This window comes from Phodopus roborovskii, unplaced genomic scaffold, assembly GCF_943737965.1.
Source record: "Phodopus roborovskii unplaced genomic scaffold, PHOROB, whole genome shotgun sequence".
NCBI classification, from domain to species: Eukaryota; Metazoa; Chordata; class Mammalia; order Rodentia; family Cricetidae; genus Phodopus; species Phodopus roborovskii.
Window position 1 is genome coordinate 68,047,175 of NW_026126418.1, and position 22,546 is coordinate 68,069,720.

At 48.2% G+C, this 22,546-nt stretch overlaps 1 protein-coding gene across 1 annotated transcript; it reads left to right on the forward strand.

The window, feature by feature from the left end:
• Positions 1-443: 443 nt before the first annotated feature.
• Stkld1 (serine/threonine kinase like domain containing 1) lies at positions 444-22,483 on the forward strand. The gene is made up of 19 exons (XM_051184929.1): positions 444-493; positions 1,907-1,993; positions 3,779-3,823; positions 5,939-6,013; positions 6,976-7,080; positions 8,855-8,925; positions 10,327-10,442; positions 11,588-11,706; positions 11,871-12,034; positions 13,010-13,140; positions 13,558-13,641; positions 18,073-18,189; positions 18,991-19,131; positions 19,523-19,651; positions 20,467-20,595; positions 20,670-20,798; positions 21,655-21,795; positions 21,965-22,044; positions 22,244-22,483. The coding sequence occupies exons 1-19, from the start codon at positions 479-481 to the stop codon at positions 22,367-22,369; spliced, it is 2,004 nt and encodes a 667-aa protein (XP_051040886.1). The 5' UTR covers positions 444-478; the 3' UTR covers positions 22,370-22,483.
• The last annotated feature ends 63 nt before the right edge of the window (positions 22,484-22,546 follow it).

Genomic DNA, 22,546 nt, shown 5'->3' on the forward strand with positions numbered 1-22,546 from the left:
TTCATGCACGTGCCCCGCCCCTTCAGCTCCAGGCCCCGCCCCTTCTGGCTTTTGCGGCCACCCCCAGCCCTATCTCCTCTAGAACCTAAAGCCCTGCCCACCTTACTACAGCAGGCCCCACCCACCGCGCTAGACTTCCTGCCACCCACGCTCCCGCCCGTGGAGCTTGAGGCCCCTCCTACCGTTGTCATCACAGTGCATGCCCCGCCCTCCACCCGTCCTCTCCGTGGCATCCTGTTCTCTGCGGCTCCTTTAAGGGGTGGAGTACGCGGACCCCGTTCGTGTTCCAGAGGACTAGGCAGACACGTCCCGTGTCGTCGAAGTTAGATAGTGGGCCTGAGGGGGTTGGGTCGGCACACAGGTAGTCACTACTGAGCATGCTCAGTTGAGGGTCCTACTACCGGCCTGTCTCGAAGAACTGTTTTCCTGTACGCAGCAGAGAGACAGTGAGGCAGAGTATCTATCTCCTCGAGATACCATGGAAAAGTATCAGGTGCTGCTTAGGGTTCGTGGGCAGCGGGGTCAAGTCCAAGGGCCACAAAATCAGGGCCAGCCTCCATCACAGTCTGATCCCGTAATCCCGCAAGTGCCTTTCTCCAAGCCCTTCGCCTCCCAGAGCCTCAGTTTCCCTCTCTAAAATGATGACTAACCCCCAGTCTGACACCCCCACCCCATTTTCACATTTGGTTAGAGAATGGTGCTTATGCCCTTCCCTCTTGTGTGTCTGTATCCTGGGGTCTAGGGGCAGAACACTAGGAACAAAAAAACCTGAATGGGTGTTTTGTTTTTTGTTGGTTTTTTTCCCCTTACTTTAACTTTTTTTTTAACCATTATCCATATCAACTTGTAATCATCATGCTAAAGAAAGACAAACATCCATAATTCATTTTGGTGGAATGTGGGTGTAGTTTTTTTTTTTTTTTTTTTTTTTTTTTTTTTTTAGGCTACTTCCAGCTGATTGGGGACGCTGCTAATCTTACGGGGATGAATGGGAGTTTTTTGTTTTTTTTTAACTGCTTTTTTCTGACATGTCGGCCTTATTAAATGTTAGACTCGGCTAATAAAACCTTGACTTTTGTGGGTTAAATTTTCCTCACTTTTCCAGGATTCTCTGAGAAGGCTTACATGAATTAGCCAAGCAGATGCACTTTCAGTGGCCAGACACTTTTAAAGAAATTAAATAATAATATAGTTTTCATGTTGTGGTCTGATCCATTGCCCACCAGCAGGGCTGAATAGACTCACTCCTGAGCTGGTCTCCAAGGACTCCAGGATTCTCTCTATCCTTCCTGTACTGACTAGGTATCTTGTTCCCTCCCCCCATCCTGATAACTGTCTCAGTACTCAGAGATCTCAGCCACCCTCAGGCCAGCTCTGAGGGTGTGGCTTCCATCACAAACTCTGGCTCAGACCCCAGAGTGCTACATGTAGGCAAGGACCTTGCTCCCTAGGCTTCATGTCGATTGTAGTAGGTAGCTAGCACCAGTGCATGTCTCAGAGGATGGCTGCGCAGTACTTCCCCCAGTGCTGAGCCCTGAGGGAGGCTGTGACAGGATCAGTTACCAATTACAGGGCCTTGTTGGGATGCTCTCTTTGGAGAACAATGCTGGAAGGTGGTGGTGTCACTGTGGCTTAGAACCACTAAACCCCTTGTCTCAGGGCAGCTTGCTCTTACTGGCAGGCTACCCCTCAAGTCTGGAGTGTAAAATAAGCACTCCAGAATGGGTTTTGAAAGGCATTGTATTGTCTTTCACCAGGGAGGACTTCTGGGTCACCTGAGGCCATTTCCTCCACAGCAAAATTGAGAGAAGATGCTTGCTTTGTGGGGCCCAATGTGCAGTCAGCTCATGTGGGAAATACAGAGCAGTGTGCACTTCCTCAAAGTCTCTCTCTTCCTCGAGGGTAGATTTTGCAAGTGCTCAGTCCTGGGGCCTTAGGAGTGAACCTGGTGGTGAAGGAAACGGAAACTGACACCAAGTACGTGATAAAAGAGGTAAGGAACAGAGTCCTGTGAGCCATGGGGTATACAGTTCTGTGACAGCAGCTTTCCCAATCCCAGGCTCACCATCCCATGTTTGCTCTAGCAGACTCCCAGCAGGACCCATGAAGCTTCCTGGAGCTCCCTCTTTGTCTCCCCCCACCCCCAACACTTTGGTGAGGAGAACTACTAAGTTTTACTCCACTAACCACAATGCTTGTCTGCATGCTGCTCTCGTCTCACTGGACCCATCAACAACCATGCCAACCCACAACAACTGCCCCCATTCCACAGCAAGAGATAGTAAAACTCAGGAGTCCCATTCTCACCAGGGTTGCAGTTTCTGAGAGGATTTGAATTTGATAAGTGCTAGCACAGTACTACCTATTGGGGGGGGGGCGGTGACGACACAGGATCACAGAGACTGAGCAAAGGTCACAAACTAGTACAGCGGGGGGGGGGGGGAGTGAAGGCTCATAGGAGCACCCTAGAGAGGAATGGCTGCTGTGTAGACCTTCCTCTAGGATGGTGACAGGGACCTTGTCGATTGGGGACTAACCATATTCTGCCAGGCCTCCAAGGGGGCTGCTAATTAGCTGTGGGGTCAGCTGCCTTGCCTCATAGGCCAGTGGCCAAAGTGGCTGCTTGTCTTGTGAGCAATTAAAAGACTTTTTAAAAATCTAGCCACACTGGGCATGATGGCACACTACTATACTCCCCGCATTTGGGAGGAAGACTAGTAGAGCTGAAGTTCAAGGCCAGCTGGAGCTACACATATGATCTTTTCTCAGCAAGCAAAACTAGCCACCTGGTTTTTCTAAATAAAAATCAGGTGAGCGGTTATAGGCAGGAGCCTCTTCTTACATGCTTGTAAAAATGGTACTGAGGCTGATAACATCTCATATATTGACAGTCTCGTGTCACCACCCCTTCCTCCTCTCCAGTTTGATAGCTGTGTCTCCTCCCGATTAGGGTAGCTTCAGGTGCGGTGGTTGGCCCAGCCTGTCCTCACATGGCTCTAGCTTGCTTTGTGTTTCCCCAGTATAAACAAACAACTGTGATAAACATCTTCAGAGATCTTTATGCTCTTCCCCTCCTGAGCATATAGGACTTACTTAGAGGGAAAAAAATCCACAGAGTAGGACTTCAGGAAAAAGATTTCACTGGTTCAAAAAAAATTTTTTTTTTCTTCTTGAGGACCTCCCTATATTGGCTGTCCTGGAATTCACCATGTAGACCAGGCTGGGCTCAAACTCACAGAGATCCATCTGTATGCTCCTTCCTCCAGAGTACTGGGGTTAAAAGTGTGCAGTATTACATCACTGAGCTAAACTCAGTCCCCAGTACTGCTGGTTCAATTTATTCTTTACATTATTTTAGAATAAGTCTTTCTTTCTTTCTTTTTTTTTTTTCAGTTTGGTTTTGAGGCAAGATTGAACTAGGTTTTTTATGAGGCCACGGAGGCCTCAAGCTCACAGAGGTCTGCCTCTGCCTCCTAAGTACAGGGATTTTAAGTACATGCCCAATGAAACATGTTACTGTTACCCATATATGGTGGCCATGATGATAACCAGTGTTGGAGGTGGCAGTTGACATGATGGTGGGGTAAGGAAGGAGTGGTAGAACTGGTGATAATGGAGGTTGGAGTGATGGTAGAGGTGGTGATGGTGGTATTGGAGGTGAGGGGATAGAGGTAATGACTGTGATAGTGACAGTGATAGTGATCATGACAGCAGTGATGGTATCAGCCATTGTTCACTACACATTTACTAATTGAGCTTGTCGGCCTCTGCCCTACAGGTGGAGTGCATCGATGAGCATCATGCCAATGAGGCCCTGGAGGAGGTAATAATCAGGTTCCCCTGAGAGGATCAGGACTCTGCAAGCATAGGAACTGTGTCTTGTGCTCACTTGCTGAGTGACAGGGTGAAAGGGAAAGCCTGCAGTGGTCATAAAGAGTCTGTGCTTAGGATAACTGTCCCCTAATGGCTATTCTACCACTAACCATCTTTTTTTTAACTTATTTATTTATTATTATTGTTGGAGGGGGACAAAAAAAAAAATAGTACAGCTATGTGTCATGGTCCAAGGAGAGCATTGTAGAATCAGTTTTCCGCCTTTATGTGGGTTCTGGGGGTTGAACTCAAATCATCATGTTGTCTTTTTTTTTTTTTTTTTTTTTTTTTTTCTTTTTCTTTTTTTGAGACAGGATCTCACTATGTAGCTCTGGCTGTCTTAGAACTCACCATGTAGACCAGGCTGGCCTCTGCTTCCTCCTGAGTGCTGGGATTAAAGGCATGTGCCACCATACCTGGCTTGATTATCAAGTTTTCAAAGTAAGCACTTTAACCTGCTGAGCCATCTTGTGGACCCCCAATAATTATCTTTTTTAAAAAATGTTCTTGCTGGATGGTGGTGGCACATGCCTTGAATCTCAGCACTCAGGAGGCATCGACATGCCGATTTCTGAGTTTGATCTCTGAGTTCGAGGCCAGCCTGTTCTACAGAGCTAGTTACAGGACAACCAAGGCTACACAAAGAAACCCTGTCTGGGGAAAAAAAAAAGTTCTTGTTTTCTTTGCATTTGTTTAATGTGTATGTACATGTGTGTATGCATGACACGAGGCACACTTGAGGAGTTCAGAAAACAGTTTTGGGGAGTTGGTTCTCTCCTTGTACCTTTACTCATGGAACCATCTCAGTTTCTGAAGATGTTTTTTTCTTTAGGGTTGGGGCTCTAGTTCAGTGGTGGGGCATGTGCCTCAATTGCTCAGAGCCCTGGGTTCTATTCCCAGCACTGGAAATTATTTTCCATTCTAGTTATAAAAGAATAGTACAAAGCTTGGGAGACACACAGAGAAAATGTTTACAAAGAAAATGTAAAACTAGTCAGTTAGTGAGTGTGTTAGTGGACACCCACAGTCCTAGCATTGATGTTGAGTTTGAGGGCAGCCTGGGCTGATTGTAAGGTTCTGACTCAAGGGCTGAGATGTGACTCTGTGGTAAAGCACCAGCCTCAAATATGCAAAGCCCTGGATTTCATTCTCAGCATAGAAGAACTGAAGGAAAGAAGCAGGAAAGGAAGAGAAGAAGAAGGAATAAGGAAGAAAAGGAGAGAAAAACGACAGGGGAGGGAGGAGGACTATGGGCTGTAAACTGCCCTCCCAGAGTCACAAGTGACAGCAGTTATCAGATTTATAGACAGGGGCTATGAACAGTTTCTTTGGGCCTTTCTGGAAATCTCACCTGAGGTGAGAGGAGTCTCCTCCTCCATGATGGTCTTGCAGGTTGGTTTCCTTCTGGAGTTGCCTGCACCTGCACATTGCCAGCCCACATCTCTTGTGTAGTGCACAGTATCACCAGGGCAGAGAAAGACCTAGTCATATTTTGACATATGGGGAAAGCATGGGAGGTTCCACCATCAACTGACATGTTGTCCATTACCATTCATATCTGCCAGGCCTGGTGCTTTCCCACCCAGCTTCTAGGCAAAGCAATTGTCTATCTGTCCATAGTGTGCAGGAACCCATTTCTGCTGCCTGATTGATTAGGTTTGTTTCCTAAGGGCTTTTCTCACTGTTACTTTGGACACAGCACTTTGTCCAGCCCAGTCCTGCTGTCTCCTCCCCTGGCACCCCTCTGGGTCTGCAACAGTTCATTGGTGGTTGGAGGCTGTGCTAGGTATCAAATCCAGGGCTAGAGATGGGCTCTCTTCCTGAACTTACATCCCAGCCTGTCACCATTCACCATTTTCATATGTATTTGTGAGGCTCAAAAAGGTTGAAGAATAAGTCTTGGTCACACAGCATGCCCACCCCATTCTGGAGACCCTCTCTCCAGCAGGCTGTAAGGCTTCCTTGCGCCCATATCATGCTCCACCCAGATCTTATGGCCCATCTCTTGGTTGGAATATGTAGCAGAGCAGTACTGGTTAAGACACTCTGTTCCTTCTTTGTACAGCTTATGCCCCTGCTGAAGCTCCAGCACCCCAACATCTCTCTGTACCATGAGATGTTCATCATGTGGAACAACGAGGTAGGTTGCAGCACCTACAGCCTGGCAGCTGACAGCATGGAGCACTCTAAGAGGCAGGCATTGTCTGGGGCCTGTGCATGATCTCAAGTGACCCCTAACAGCCTCATCACAGGAGGCCTATCAGCCCATTTGACAGAACAGGAAGCTAAGACCAAGAGTTACCCCTCTGGGTGCTTCAGGTAGAAGACAACTAAAGTAGGAGGTCAGGTGCTAGGCTCCAGACTGCATCTTTAATGGCACAGTTTTGGTTTCTGTGGAAGGGACTGATACTAGGAAGCTGCCCTTCTGCCCCTTTCCTCTATTGTACCAAAACTGTGGACTCCTTACTCCCATAGCTCCAGAACAGTGACTAGGTAGGAGAGCAGGGTGGGAACACTGTTCTCATTTCACAATGGGGTCTGAGACCCCAGTGCCTCACAGTGGATCCTGAGTGGGGCTTTCCAGACTTGTGACGACACAACTCTTATCTTGGCAATGAGTAGACCTTTCCTAAAGCACACCTCCAGAGGCATCAGAGGGGACTGAGGGGCCTTCACTGCGTCCCATCTCCACATCAGTTTCCCTGCTGAACTGACAACTCAGGGCTAGGGAGGGCGCTCACCACATGTACCCTCAGGAGTAAACAGCTGGCCACTGGCCACATACTGGGCCCTGAGCAGGATGGGATCCTCAGAGCAGCTCCCGGAGTCTTAAGCGAGGAACTACCCTGCAATGGAGGGGTAAGGGCAGTTCCACAAAGGGTTCTGTGTGTGCAGAGGTCAGGAACAACTGCAGCTTTCAGGAAAGGCCAACTAACAAGGCATGGTGTGGTATGGCATAAGAATGGGGGCAGGAGAGGGAGGGATCCCCACTGGGCAGGGCTACCATTGCTGCCACACGATGGCCATTGGAAGATGACTTACACAACCCCCAGGCCCAGGCTTTCTTTGGGCAGATGGTTCAGGGGCTTTGTCTTCTGACAGATCTCTTCTCTGTTTCTCTGCCTGGTAATGGACTATACCATCCAAGGAACCTTCCAGAATATCATGGAGAGTAAGAGGAAGATAAAAGAGAGTATTGATCCCGAGGTAAGAGACTCTCTGGGCCACCAGGTCTTGGAGCCACCTAAAGTCATACCCCTGAAAGCCCCTGCAGTAGGAGACAGAAGAACTGAAGTCTGACCTTAGGTTTCTCTTACCTGTGTGGAGGCATTATACCACTATATGCATATATCTCAGTTGCATGTCTCGATGCACTGCAAGTGTGCACACACCACTAGCAGCCCCGCTACTACCCTGTGCTAAAGGTTCCAAGGCAAAAGCAACTGATGGAGTTCTGCCTCCAGAGACTATAATATACTTCCTAAATTCATCGAGATGAATTCTGTGTATGGCTCAAATCTGAACACGTGTTGTCCACTCAGCCCCATGCCTCTGAGGTCTAGCCATGCCCTGATTATTCTTTGTTCATGGTAAGGCAGTGCTAAGTGGGTCTACCTCTGCTGCACTGATGAACCTTTGATCACCTCCAATTCAGGGATGTAGCATAAGGCTGCCAAGAGCATTGTGGAAGAGATAGTATTTCTTGCCTAATCACTTAGGACTGGGTTGCTGGGTTGCAGAGCAGAGGATGTGGCTTCAGTAGGCATTCTAGAAGAAGCTGGTTGGTCAGTTTAATTTCTCTAGAAACAAAGAGGGTTCCCCTTCCATTTGACCCTCTGGACAATTATCACTGGGCCTCTTTTCCTGTCAAGAGTTCAGGGGGTAGAGACATTCTGTTATTATTTCAATTCGCACCTCCCTATCAGTAGACTTGGCAAGCACATTTTAGATGTGTTTTTGTTTTGCTGTGGTTTTTGTTTTGTTTTTTGAGGTTACCATGAACTCACTAGTTAAGGATGTCCTTGAACTTGATACTCCTGCCTCCACCTCCTCAGTGTTGGAATTATAGGCCTCCATCAACACACACAGCAACATTTGGGCCATTCAGAGTTCTTCCTCTGTGCCTGTTTAACTCCTCTGCTCATATAAATTGTTTTTTTTTTTCTTGTTGATTTGTAGACATTCTTTACATATGATACACATCAGGGTCTTGTATCTCTACCCAGTCTGAGGCTTGCCAGTTCATTTGTTTGATGCCACTTTGTGATAGGCAGCTCTTAGTGTAATGGAGGCCAGTTGATGGGTGTCCTTCTTGTAGTCAGGGCCTTTTGGTCCTGGCTTAGGCAGCCTTCCCTACCCCAGGCCACAGGTTCTCAGTTTTCTTCTAGAAGCTTATAAACATTCACTTTTGCCTTTGGGCCTAGTGTTCTCCCAAGATGATCTGAACATTCTCTCCTCTGAGAATTTCTGTGCTCCCACAGGCCAGAGCCTCAGAGAGGCTTAGAGGGGGCATGTAGCTCATTTCATTGCCTGCACCTCAGGGGCAGGCTTTGGAGTGGGCTTGTACCTCTGTCACTGGTAGAAATCTGGGAAGACAGAGATGTTCACAGAACCATTAAGTGAGCTCCTCTGTCAGGATAGGGGCTGCAGTGGGAGGGTGTGGGCTTCCTGGGTGTCTCTGGCACCTTAGATATGGGCTTCAGGAGTCCTAGGTACACTGTTTGAAAATGGTAGCCCTGAGTACTAGGTGCATTTTGTTATCCCTATCGTGTTCACAGGCTCTTTTCACTCTGACAGGAGAAAGTGCAAGCTCTAACAGGCACTACAGTAGTGGCCACCTTCCATGAGCAGCATGGCCCACTGGCAGCCCCAGGGAACCCAGCATGTCACTGACCCACTGACTACTTGTATATCATATGCAGCTCTGCAGAGACCTCCTTAGGGAGTTCCCAGGGCCCTTCCAATGCTACTTCTTCCTCAGTGGATGCATACCATGCTGAGCCAGGTGTTGGATGCCATCGAGTACCTACACCATCTGAACATCATTCACAGGTGATGGGGCCTCTTCTACACACTGGCCAAAACTCCCAGGTCCAGACGCCAAGGCCTGGGAACCAGATCTGGGTAGGATGGGGCATCTTCTGTGAACTCCCCTTCCTCTTATCTGAGAGAACAGGGCACCTCCCCATGAAGCCTCTGAGCATCTGACTCACCCGAGGCACAGGGCTATGGGAGTGTGGGGGCCGGGCGGGGTGGTTCTAAAGGGCAACGAGATAGAGATAAGATGCCAAGGAAAAGAGGTGAGGTTGCATGCAGTGGTACAGCCTCTGGACAGGCCAGTATGAATTGCTGCAATCCAGGCCTAGCCTTTGACCCCTGCACCCAGCTTCAGGCCCATGATCTACAGTGGGAAGATATGGGAAATAGCTTCCACCAACATGGGCCATATGTGCAAAGAATAATGGGTACCTACTCTAATGCGGGACCTAGGTGTTTACAGTGGTGGTGGGGGTCTTCCTTAATGTACAGAAACTGTGTGGAAGTCATAGTGGGGTTTTTGTCATTGTTGCTTGTTTTGTTTATTTAACAAACCAACCCTCCTCTCCTACTGCTCCCATCCACTCTTCAGAAAAGGTAAGGTCTCCCATGGGGACAAAGCCTGGCATATCAAGTTGAAGCAGGACTAAGCTCCTCCCTGCTGCATCAAGGTTGAGCAATGTATCCCACCATAGGGAATGAGTTTCAAAAAGCCAGATTATGCACCAGGGACAGATCCTGGTCCCACTGCTAGACGCCCCACAAACAGACCAAGCTAAACAGCTGTTACCCACATGCAGAGGGCCTAGGCTGGTCCTATGCAGGCTCCCTAGCTATGTCTCTAGAGTCTGTGAGCTCCCACAAGGTCGGGTCGACTGTCTCTCTGGGTTTCCCCATCATGATCTTGACCACCTCCCTTGCTCGTGTCCCTCCTCCCTCTTTTCGATTGGACTCCTGGAGCTCGGCCCTGTGCTTGGCTGTGGATCTCTATATCTGCTTCCATCAGTTACAGGATAAAGATTCTATGATGACAACTAGGGTAGTCACCAATCTTATTACAGGATAAGGCCAGTTAGGCACCCTCTCCATTATTTTTAGGAGTCTTAGCTGGCATCATCTTTGTGGATTCCTGGGAGTTTCCTTGGCATCAGGTTTCTCCCTAATCCCATACGGGCCCCCTCTATCAAAATATCTCTTTCATGCTCTTCCTCTTCATCCCTCCCAACTTAACCATCCTGATCCCTCATGTTAGGAGCCATGTTTTAAGAAACAATTATTTAACAAGTGGGCCAAGCAGGGCATTTTCTTGAGTGAAAAGGACTGGAACTGGGTTGGAGAATAGGCTTAAGACTCAGGTATGTGCTAGCCCTGCCCAGACAGCTGCATGGCACCAGGGGTCTCTGCTTTTGGTTGTAGGAATCTGAAGCCTTCCAACATCGCTCTTATCAATGACAACTACTGTAAAGTTCAGGACTTGAGTTCCCAGGCACTGATGACCCATGAAGCCAAGTGGAATGTCCGAGCAGAAGAAGGTGGTTGGAGGAGGAGGGGTTTGAATGAGTGGCAAGGGAGGTGGTGGCTCTTGGCATCCAGAGGGCAGTGGCTACTCTTTGGGCTGGGTCCTTTGGCGCAGAAGGTCCAGAGACCTCCTACCAAGGGCATAAGACAACAGACACGCCACTGTGGATAAGGGTTCAAAGGACACCAACATGTGAAAGGGAGCCCTAGGGGACAAAGCAATGGTTGTGGTCCTCCAGAAGTGATGATCCTTGTGAGGAAGAGAGCACCCAAGAAGGACAGAAGCTACATTAGGGGTACAGAAGTCCTCTGGGATGTAGGCACTGACAGTGCATGCTACACAGAGGCCTGAAAAGATGATAGGATAAAGGGTATCAAGCCTGTAACAGCTATCCCAGATAGACAGAGCCACCTTGGAAGAGAATTCAGAATCCTGTAGTGGCAATGGTTGTCCTTGGCACACAGCATGGGTGGGTAAGTTGATGAATGACGACTGGATGGATGGGTGGGCTGGTGATTAGGTAGACACATGGAAAGGTTGTTTGGAGGGGTTGATGGTGTGTGTCACTGGAGTCTGGCCTTTTGCTGTTCAGCTAGGAAATAGAGGTTTGGAAATGAAGTGATTATCTGGGTCCAGGCACACTGATAGAACGGGGCAAGGTCCCTATACTTGCAGTTCTTTCTGCAGGGTTTAGGTTAGGAATATGACAGAGCAACCAGAACTTTGCCCTGAGGTCCTCACATTTAGAGGGGATAAGCTTTTCAAAGAGAACCACACTTTAGCTTTTCTTGAACATGTCTCTCCCATCTCCTGCCTGCTGCCACAGATAGGCAGGCACTGGAGCCAGCCTGGCAGACACTTGCCCAGATGGACAAGCCTTTCTTATAGAAAAATGGCCTCTCTGCCTACAGCTTGCAATTCTCATCTCACCCAAAGAGGATGACTAAAGGGCTCCTGACTTAAGCCCTTGCAAAGGAATACTAAAATGGGGACAATGTAGCCAACCAAGTATGGTGGAGCAAGCCTGAAGTCTCAGCACTGAGAGGTGGAGGGAGAAAGATCAGGAGTGGTAGTGCTTGGACAGGTTTGCTCTGCTCTGTTCTCTGTCCCCAGGGAGCATAGGACTCAGTGGTTCTCCTACCTTGATCCTGCCCACAGACCCCTGCCAGAAGTCCTGGATGGCTCCTGAAACTCTCAAATTCTCTTTTACCTGCAAATCTGACATCTGGTCCCTGGGCTGCATCATCCTAGACATGGCCACTTGCTCCTTCCTGAACGTGAGCTTCCCATGGAGAAGCCACCTGTCCTCATTCTATTTATCATGCCACCCTACAATATGCTTACTTTCCCCAGGCCCCTGCCTCAGCTCTTGCTCAGTCTGGTGAGGGAGCACTGATGGCAGCATTCATCTTCCTGGCTAAGATGCCCTCTTTCCTCAAAGGACACAGAAGCCATGCACCTCCGGAAGGCCATCCGCCATCACCCAGGCAGTCTGAAGCCCATCCTGAAGACCATGGAGGAGAAGCAAGTCCCCGGTGCAGAAATCTTTTGTTTGCTTCTGCCCTTCATGCTGCATATGAACCCCTCAGATCGACTAGCCATCAAGTGAGCTCAAGGCTGGGTCTTCTTTTAACCTATCAGTGTACCTTTGAGCATCTTCCCACATTCATACGCAGAGCTGTCCTGATCTGTCCACAGACATTCCTCAACTACCTGGCAGTCACTATCTTGAATACATGCTCATTTTTTTTTTCTGTTTTTTAGATGGGGTCTCGCTCTGTGGCCCAGGCTGGCTGTGAATCTATACTTATCCTCCTGCCTCAGCTTCTGGAATTAAGGTGTGTGTGTTTGTCTCCGAAAAAGAGATGCAAGCAGCCCTACTTTCTGGGTGCAGGAGAACAACTTCAAGGACACATATCACTCCCAGGAGCCCAGGAAAAGTTTCAATTCTAACACTGTCAATCAGAAAACCTGTTCATGTTTTTGGTGTTGTTTTCTAAGATTTTTATTTATTATGTATACAGTGTTCTGCCTATGTGTTTGCCTACAGGCCAGAAGAGGGCGCCAGATCTCATAGATGATTGTGAGCCACCATGTGGTTGCTGGGAATTAAACTCAGGACCTCTGGAAGAGCAGCAAATGCTCTTAGCTTCTGAGCCATTTCTCCAGCCCAGTTTTTTTGGGTTTTAGAGACAGAGTTTCTCTATGTAGCCCTAGCTGTCCTGGAACTATCTTTGTAGACCAGGCTGGCCTCAAACTCAGAGATTCACCTGCCTCTGACTCCCAAGTACTGGGATTAAAGGAATGCATTACTACTGCCCAATGTTCATATTTTTAAGGAAGAAGGGGGCATGAAGGCAAAAGTGCTAGACCCAGGATCATCCTTGGGGGCCCTTCCACAGAGGGAGTCCTGTGACTTCACAGAGTGGAGTAGGTCCCTAGAAGTGGAACACTACAAAGATGGTTAGTTACTAGATGCTAGATACGAATGGGACACAGAGAGCCCCTACCCACCAGGAAGACTAGTGTTTAGTATCTGCCACTATGGGAAGCCACCTGTACTGTCTGCCCCTCTGCCAGGGACGTGATCCAATTCACCTTCATGAGCACTTCCTTCAGAAACTCCTGCGTTGCTCTGAACATGCACCGGCAGGCGGTTCCCATTTTCATCACTGATGTGCTACTAGAAGGAAACCTGGCCAACGTTCTAGGTGATGGTGGAGATACAGTGGGAGCTACTGTGGCCTTGCCATTAGGAAGCTTGGTGTCTTTGTACCCCACCCCTACCCCACTCACTGGACATATCCCCTGTATAGTTAAGACCTATCACTACCCATATTCTCCAGAGTCCTATGGCCTTTGGCTTCACGCCCTAGACGCCAGGTGTCCTCCTCACTTAGGCTGTATGCTTCCTATGTGCCAGAGTGCATGCCAGCTGGCACTATGGCTCGGGGATAGGGTCCCAGAGACTAAGATTTGATTTTAGGTGAGTCCCCGGGTCTGAGCAACCCTCCTCTGAAAAGTGAGGATAGGAGTACTGCCTTGTAGCCTGACTGATGCAAAGCTAGGGATTGTACCCCCATGGCTTGGCCCTCAGTAGGGATTTCTATATCTTCTTGCTCCTGCAGATGTCATGCAGAACTTCTCCACCCGACCAGAGGTCCAGCTCAGGGTCCTTAACAAGCTTCTGACAATGACAGAGAAAGAGCTAGGTAAAGATCCTGCACCTTCCCCAGAACCTACTGGGAAAGGCTGGGAGGTGGAAATGGAGCAGTGTAGATAGAGATGGGAACCAAACAACCTTTCATTACAGGCTCTTTTGGCAGTGCTGCTAACTAGAGTTCTCCCTGATCCCATGCTTATTAGCAGAGGACAGTAAGAGAGAGGCTGGCTTCACTGCATGATTTCAACAGGTCAACAGGAAATACATCTAGCACTAGGGAGGCTGAGGCAAAAGGATTGATACCTGGACAGCTTGATCGTAGAGAGACAAGGCCTTTTTTTTTTTTTTTTAATTTTACATATTGATCCCAGTTCCCTCTCCCTTCCTCTTCCCCTCTCTCCCACCCTCTCATGCCCCCACCACCACCCTCCCCTCCCATCACCCCCCCACACTCCACATGGAGGGTGATGCCCTCCAGGAGGAGTCATCTACATCTGTCAAATCATTTGGAGTAGGGACTAGGACTTCTCTCCTGTCTCTAGGTTAAGGGAGTATCCTTCCATGGGGGATGTACCCCCAAAGTCTTTTTGTGCACCAGGAATACCTCCTGGTTCCACTGTCTGAGGTTCCTTAGACTGCTCAGGCCTTCTAGATGAGACCCATGTTTAGGGGGTCTGAGTCAGTCCCATGCTGGATTCCCAGCTATCAGTCTGGGGGCCCGTTAGCTCCTCCTTGTTCAGGTCAGCTGTCTATGTGTTTCTGCAACCTGGTCTTGTCCTCCCTCTCTGCATCTGGATTCCAGTTCAGCTCAGTGTTTAGTTGTGGGTGTTTGCTTCTGTTTCCATCAGCTACTAGATGAGGGCTCCATGGTGGTGAATAAGTTAGTTGTCGATCTCATTATAAGGGAAGGGCATTTATGGTAGCCTTTCCACTGTTGCTCAAATTGCTAGTTGGGTCAGTCTTGTAGGTCTCTGGACATTTCTCTATGTTCAGTTTCCTCTCCAAACCTATCAATCTTCCTAGTCCCACCTGCTTTCCTCTCCTCCCTTCTCTTTCTCCTAGTTCCCTCTCCACTCACTGCCCCCTTCAACTCCCCATGTGCTCTGGAGATCTTGTCCCTTCCCCCTTCTGTGAAGGACTTTATATGAATCTCTTAGAATACACCTTGTATCCTAGTTCCTCTGGTGGTGTGAATTATAGGCTGGTGATCCTTTGATGTAGGTCTAAAATCCATATATGAGTGAGTAAATACCATGTTCCTCTTTTTGTTACCTCATTCAGGATGGTTTCTTCAAGTTCCATCCACTTGCCTGCGAATTTCAAGATTCCATTGTTTTTTTCTGCTGAGTAATATTCCATTGTGTAAATGTGCCACATCTTCTTTATCCATTCTTCAACTGAGGGGCATCTAGGTTGCTTCCAGGTTCTTGCTATTACAAATAGTGCTGCTATGAACATAGTTGAGCACATGTTTTTATTGCATGGATGTGGATCATTTGGGTATATGCCTAAGAGGGGGATTGCCGGGTCCTGTGGTAAACTAATTCCCATTTTCCTGAGGAACCGCTATACTGATCTCCAAAATGGCTGTATGAGTTTGCACTCCCACCAGCAGTGGAGGAGTGTTCCCCTTTCTCCACATCCTCTCCAGCATGAGTTGTCATTGGTGTTTCTAATTTTAGCCATTCTGGCAGGAGTAAGATGGTATCTCAAAGTTGTTTTGATTTGCTTTCCCTGATAGCTAAGGATGTTGAGCACTTTAAGTGTCTTTCAGCCTTTTTGATTTCCTCTATTGAGTTCTCTATTCAGTTCTGTACCCCATTTTTAAAACAGGGTTATCTGGTGCTTTGTTGACTAGTTTCTTGAGTTCTCTGTATGTTTTGGAGATTAGCACTTTGTCAGATGTAGGATTGGTGAAGATTTTTTTTCCCAGTCTGTGGGCTGCTGTTTGGTCTTGTCCACTGTGTCCCTTACCTTATAAAAGCTTCTAAGTTTGAGGAGATCCCATTTATTGTTGATCTCAGTGTCTGTGCTACTGGAGTTATGTTCAGGAAGCAGTCTCCTGTGCCAATTTGTTCAAAGGTACCTCCCATTTTCTCTTCTAAGAGGTTCAGTGTGGCTGGATTTATGTTTAGGTCTTTGATCTATTGGACTTGAGTTTTGTTTGTGGCGATAGACATGGGTCTATCTGCAGTCTTCTACACACCATCATCCAGTTGTGCCAGCACCATTTGTTTTCCTCCTCCCATTGTATACTTTTAGATGTTTTATCAAAAATCAGGTGTTTATAGGTGTGTGGGTTAATATCAGGATTTTCAATTTGATTCCATTGGTCTACTTGTCTGTTTTTGTGCCAATACCAGGCTGTTTTCAGGGCTAGAGCTCTGTAGTAGAGCTTGAAGTCTGGGATGGTGATGCCTCCAGAAGTTCCTTTATTGTACAGGGTTGTTTTGGCTATCCTGGGTCTTTTGTTTTTCCATATAACGTTGATTATTATCCTTTCAAGGTCACTGAATAATTGTGCTAGGATTTTAATGGGGATTGCATTGAATTTGTAGATTGCTTTCGGCAAGATTGCCATTTTTATTGTTTATCCTACCTATCCAAGAGCATGGGAGATCTTTCCATTTTCTGGTATCTTCTTTAATTTCTTTCTTTAAAGCCACAAAGTTCTTATTATATAGGTCTTTTACTTGTTTGTTAAGTGTTACCCCTAGATACTTTGTTGTTGTTTGTGGCTATTGTAAAAGGTGATGTTTCTCTGATTTCTTTCTCAGCCCCTCTGTTGTCTGAATAAAGTAGGGCTACTGATTTTTTTTTTTTTTTTTAGTTTATCTTGTAATCTGCTAGTTTGCTGAAGGTGTTTATCAGCTGTAGGAGTTCCCTTGTAGAGTTATTAGGGTCACTTATGTAAACTCTCATATCATCTGCAAATAGAGAACGTTTGACTTCTTATTTTCCAATTTGTATCTATAGGGAGACAAGGCCTCTTAAAAAAAAAAAAAAAAAAAAGATGGACCCTTTTAGGGTGTTGTAGTGGTTCCAGAGACTAAAACTTATACAATGCTAGTTAACTGCTCATTGCTGATCTACCTCCCCAGCTCTTCAGGGTTTTTATTGTTTGTTTTTAAAGTTTCAGAAAGGGTCTAATGTAAGTTGCCATGCTGGCCTCAAACTCACTGTGTAGTCCAAAAAGTCCTTGAACTTGTGATCCTTCTGCCTCTGCCTCTAGAGTACCTACAATTACAAGTGTGCACCATCCCAACTGATTGAAGAGACTCATCCGTCTGTCCCATCATCTTTCTATAGTGGGTATCTGAGTTGCTCATTTTCCACTTTTATAGACAGCACCATGATTGATCATCTGGCATATTGGCCACTTGACATGTGCCCATATGTGCTTGTCAGATGTACCTCTGGTATCAGAGTATAAGTGCTACATTCCATTCTCCCTAAGCACACCAACTTGTCTTCCTATCAGAGTGCTTGAGAACAGCTCTTTCCCAGGCTCTACCTCTGATGGGTATTAAGCTTCTTGGGAGTTTAAATGTCTGCAGACATGCTTTGCTGTCTCTCCTGTTCAAATAGCATACTTGTATGCTACCTATATACCCTTTCCTGCAGCTAGTTCATCACTCCCTCCTTCCTCCATCCTTTCCTTTCCACAATTTTCCATCTGTTCTTCCACCCATCTTATCCATTCCTCCATCTGCCCACTTGTCTTACCTTTCTATTCACAAAACATCCAAAGGCCACTAAAGATCTATTCTGGTGGTTAGTACAGTGGAGGTCACATGGAGGCTGAGGTGACTCCTAGTAAGTTAATAGACCCCTCGTATTGGCCATTACTCTCTCAAAGTCCCTTTCTGTGACCAAGATAAAGCCCAGGATAAGTTACATTTTGCCCAACAATGGACCTCACCAACCACCCTGGAGCTGCCTCCTCCTTAGCCTCATCAGAGAGGACTTCCTGTAGCTGTTTCCTGGGCACCAGTGTTCCTCAATCTGATGTCCCTATCACGAACGAAATTTCAAGACAGTCACAGCCACAGACTCTGGGGTCAGACAGGCTGGGTTTACATCGCCATTTAATACCGAATACTCATCACTGACTCTTAGCTGTGTCATCTGAAAGTGAAGGCTGAGAAGAGCTGCTTCATGAAGCTGCTCCAAGTACATGCCTTGGCAGAGCTGGGCATGAAGTTGTTGTGCCTGAGGTCTTTTATTCAGGAGGCTGAGGCAGGAGAACCACTAAAAACCAGGAACTCCCAGTTAGCCCAGACAATACAGAATGTGAACGTTGGCAGACGGTCTGCTCCATGGACTCTGTGAACACATGGGCTAGTCATCTTTCTCTGGCCTCGTGTCTACCCACCTGGGTCCTCCATAGTCACTAGTGGGCCCCCAGCAGCCTCTGGGCATCAGGTCAGGGTCACAGCCCAGCTGCTCTTGTGCTTCACCTGTGTTGTGCACTCTACAGGCCTGCCATGGCCCACTGAGCTGTTGGAGGAGGTGATCAGCATCATGAGGCAGCACGAGAGGATCCTGGACATTGTGCTTAGTACCTGCTCCCTGCTGCTGCGTGTTCTGGGTCAAGGTAGGCACCAGACTGAGTAGAGAAGCCCTACCCTCCTGGGTCCTCTGCCTCACCAGCTCCTCGAACTTCCCACCCATCCCCGACATCTGCCTTTCCAATCCATTGTCCTCTTCTGTGCCTATGCGACTCCACCACCGAGTGATAGAGAGCATAATTAATGTCTGCATACACTGGGTCTACATGGGACCTGACCCAGCCTGCTGGGACCCTGGATAAGCTTGTCTCTCTCGACTATTCACCAGCTATGTTATAAGAGCTGGACAGGATGGTCTAGTGGGCTTTCCTGGCCAGGAGAGGCTTGGAGAGTGCGATTGCCAGGAGGGGACAGCACTGCACTCAAGTCCCTAGTCAAAGCTTCCACTGCTGAGCTCCCCCAGCTTTCAGGAACAGGAAGAAAACTAGCTACATCTTTAAGCCTGGAGCATCTAGTTACCCCTTTACTTTTCTAGTCTTAATACTGAGGGCCTAAGCACCACACAGATTGTATCTTTTTTCAGGGGTGGGGAGTAATCAAATCCAGGCCCTCTTGCACTCTACCACTGGGCAAGAGCCCACAAATACTTTATACTAAATGTTCATGCCCCATCATTGGGAAAGGCCAGCAAGATCATGGAGGCCAGAACTGGAAGATGCCATAAACTTGTTGGTATTTACAAAGACTTGCCTAATGCCTAGAGAATAGGCAGATCTGTTTCTTTAATTTGAAGAGGTAATGCTGACTCTGCTAGGGAGGGAAGGCACTGGTCTACATTGGAGCGCCAACTGTAGAGTTAACCCATGTTCTTTCTCTGGCCCAATCAGCACTGGCACAAGACTCAGAAGCTGAGATCCCAAGGGGCAGGTCTATCATTTCCTTCCTGATGAACTCCTTAAGGAGGCACCCTGACTCTGAGAAGCTCATCATCATGGCCTATAACCTGTTCACCATCATCTCCAGCCAAGGTGAGTGTGCTGGACTTCTGCCCTTCCTTTCTGCTCTAAAAATCCAGGGACAGAACAGAGGCCTTGGGAGATGGGCGGGAGAGGGGCTCATTGCTGAGATGGATAGCCACTATTCTCTGCTCTCAATGGCAGCCATGAACACTGCTTGGAAGCTGAGGACAGTGGCCAAGAATCAAATGGCTGGCCAATAAGTCAGGTCAAGGCTAGGCACTGGGTCAATCCAGGTCTTTGGCTTCTCGTGCACACTAAGCCCACTTGAGTGAGAAAGGTATTAAAGGTAGGTATAAAATAGACCAGTCAGACTAGGTGTTTCATCAGCCCACTGGAAAAAAGGCAGTGCTGGGGAAGCCTTCTGGATACCTTTCTTTCAAGTGCCTGTGGCTGTCCACAGGGTTGCTCTCTGAAGAGCTGGAGGAGGAGGGGTTGTTTCAGCTTGCCCAAGACCACCTAGACCGCTTCCAGGAGGACAGGGATGTCTGCCTTGCTGTCCTGAGCCTGCTCTGGTCCCTCCTGATAGATGGTAAGGCCCTCCTTCCACAAGCCCCACTGCATGAAACCTGCTAAAGCCATGGCTCTCAACCCGTGAGTCACCACCCCTTTGGGGGTTGAACAGCCCTTTCACAGAGGTAGCCTAGGACTATCAGAAAACAGGTATTACAACATGATTTGCACAGTAGCAAAATTAGTTATGAAGTAGCAACACAAACAATTTTATGGTTGGGAGTAACCACAAGGAACTGTATCAAAAGGTCACACAGCATTAAGAAAGTTGAAAACTACTGTGCTAAAGCCTCTGTATCAGCAGTTGTCAGTCCACTGCAACCCACAGGTTGATACCTGTTGCTTTATCCCAGGAAGGTAGCCCCAGCCCCTGGGGGGCTCTTCTAAGAGCCTAGCACATGGGCACAGTGAGACACAATTGAAAAGAAAGGAAGGCCTTCAGGACTCCTTGTCCAATGAGTAGGCAGCCCCTGGCTTTTGAGGTCAGCCAAAATTTGATGCTCTATCCTGGTTTTTGGTTTAGGATGGAGACCAAGGCCTGTCCTTCCCCCTCTTCTAGATACTGTCTTGCCCTAGGAAAGAGGGCTTCAAGCCATGGCAACCCCAGAAAACTGTAGAAATCCTGCTAACACAAGTGCAAAAATGTCCTCATCTACTGATGACTACTGCAGATTCTAGCATTGGAAAACCCCAGTTCCCATCTCTGAAGACATCTGTCCCCTTGATTCTCCTCTGTTGTTCTTGGTGGGAGGGAGCAGTATGAAGGGGTATATACACAGCAGGTACTTCTATTCATACGTGGCCTGGTGTCTCCCATTTTTGTCCTGGTTCTAGCTACCAATGTAGACAAAGAGCCCTTGAAGAAGCTCTCAGTCATGGTCACCTGGGTGCTAGCCATGTATCCCGAAGACATAGAAATAGCTGAGGCTGGCTGTGCTGTGCTCTGGCTGCTGTCCTTGTTGGGTGAGCAGCCTGAAGTCTTGGTAACAGGGAGGGTGACCCTGGACACATAAGGCAACAAGGCTTGTGTTCTTCAGGCTGCATAAAGGAGACTCAGTTTGAGCAGGTGGTAGAGCTGTTCCTGAGAAGCCTTCAGCTGTACCATGGCAGAGTATTGCTGGTGAACAATGTTTGTCGTGGCCTGGCCAGCCTCGCAAAGGTGTCCGGTAAGTCTGGGACAAGACAGGCTGCCACCACGGAGGTGGAACAAAAGCTAGCTACCTCCAGTGATGTCCACCAGGTGACCATAAACTGGAACAGGAAAAACCATCCTTCAGGAAATACCACTGGGATGTGTATTTTGGTGTTTTGGGACCACCTCCCCTCCAATACACACATCTCACAACTGCATGGATTTCCTACATATAGGTCTGTCTCCAAGACCAGGCTTATGCCAGGTCACACATTAAGCACTGGCACAACTGTCCTTTGTAGAGAACCCTAGACCCAGGAATAAGCCACGGTCACCAGCCGTGAATGGTAGGGATGCTCCCACTCTTGGTCTGTAACACCCATCTCCCTTGCTCCAAGGGGTCTCCTTGGTTTCACTCCTTGGTTCTACTCATGGCATTCCTCTGGGCTACCCAAGCTGGTAGGCCCTCCTGGAAACTGTTGGGGATCTTAACTCCCCCTGACTTATCCCTGACACCCTTATTCAAAGCACCCTGTGGGGAGGGTTCAGCACCCCTAAACCTTGTTAACTGCTGCAGGGTGGGAGGGCCACCTGCACAGAGGGGAAGAGGAACCCAAGTGCTGTATTTCTCTTGGGCATGGGGCTCACTGCCAACAGGTGCAATCACCTCTCCCAACACTTTACACAGAGCAGGGGACAGCCCTGACTTCAGCTTCCTTCCCAGAAGACTGGGATTCCTGGCCAAAGAGAGCTCTCCCAGAAACCCCATAACCATAGTTACCCTACTTCCCAGGGACACTGGGCACAGGGGGCTGAGAAGTAAGGGCAGCTGCAAAGGAGCTATACAACATTATACTAAAAACCCAAACTCCTTTGCCTCCCTCTCCCAGAACTGGTGGCCTTCCGAGTGGCAGTACTGGAAGAGGGTAGCAGTGGCCTCTACCTCCTCCAAGATATCTACCAGTTCTACAAGGATGACCCTGAGGTGGTTGAGAATCTCTGCATGCTGTTGGCCCACCTGGCTTCCTACAGTAAGGACTCTTTCCTTGTCCTCCCACTAGAAGGGAGGGAGCCCCAGAGCCTGGTCTCAAACCCCTATGACATCCCACTCATTCACTCCAAGCAAAAGTGGCACCTGACCCCTTATCTGGTTGGTGGGCAGGGACCCTAAGCCTCATCACCTTCTCTGCTCCACTGCAGAGGAGATCCTGCCAGAGCTGGAGTCTGCAGGCATCAAGGACCTAGTCCATGTGATCCGGGGGCGCTTTACTTCTAGCCTGGTAAGTCAGAACACTTGAACTGCACTGACCCAGAGTTTCATGTGATGCTTTTCTACTACTCTCTTCCTGTGACTGGGCTGAATCCAATCCCAAGGAGGAAGGGCAGTTAGACTATCCGGTTGGTGTTACAGCATCAAAGTAATTGCTCCTGGACCCTGAAGCCACTGTAACAAATGGTTCACTTGTTTCCTCCTTCCAGGAGCTGATTTCCTATGCTGACACGGTACTTCAGGCACTTGAGGCAGCTGCACACTCCACGCCCCAGGAGAAGCAGCTTGAACCTGCTTCAGAGCCGAAAGCCCCCAAGGTTTCCTCCCAACATTAGGAAGATCCTATATTCCAGTCCTGAGATGCTGCACTTCTGGTCCTGGAAAGTATGACCAGGACCAGTATTGTATTTTGCGTTCCACAGTGACTAATAAAAAAGCCCTAAGTTGTTCATGGCATGCCTGGCCCTGGTGTCAGTGGTCCTGCACTGCAGGGCTTCAGGAAATTCCAGATG

Coding starts and splice junctions, on each gene's coding strand:
- Stkld1 (XM_051184929.1), top strand. Junction 7,081..8,854: donor AAGAGAGTATTGATCCCGAG/GTAAGAGACTCT, acceptor CTTCTTCCTCAG/TGGATGCATACCATGCTGAG. Junction 21,796..21,964: donor GGCCCACCTGGCTTCCTACA/GTAAGGACTCTT, acceptor GCTCCACTGCAG/AGGAGATCCTGCCAGAGCTG.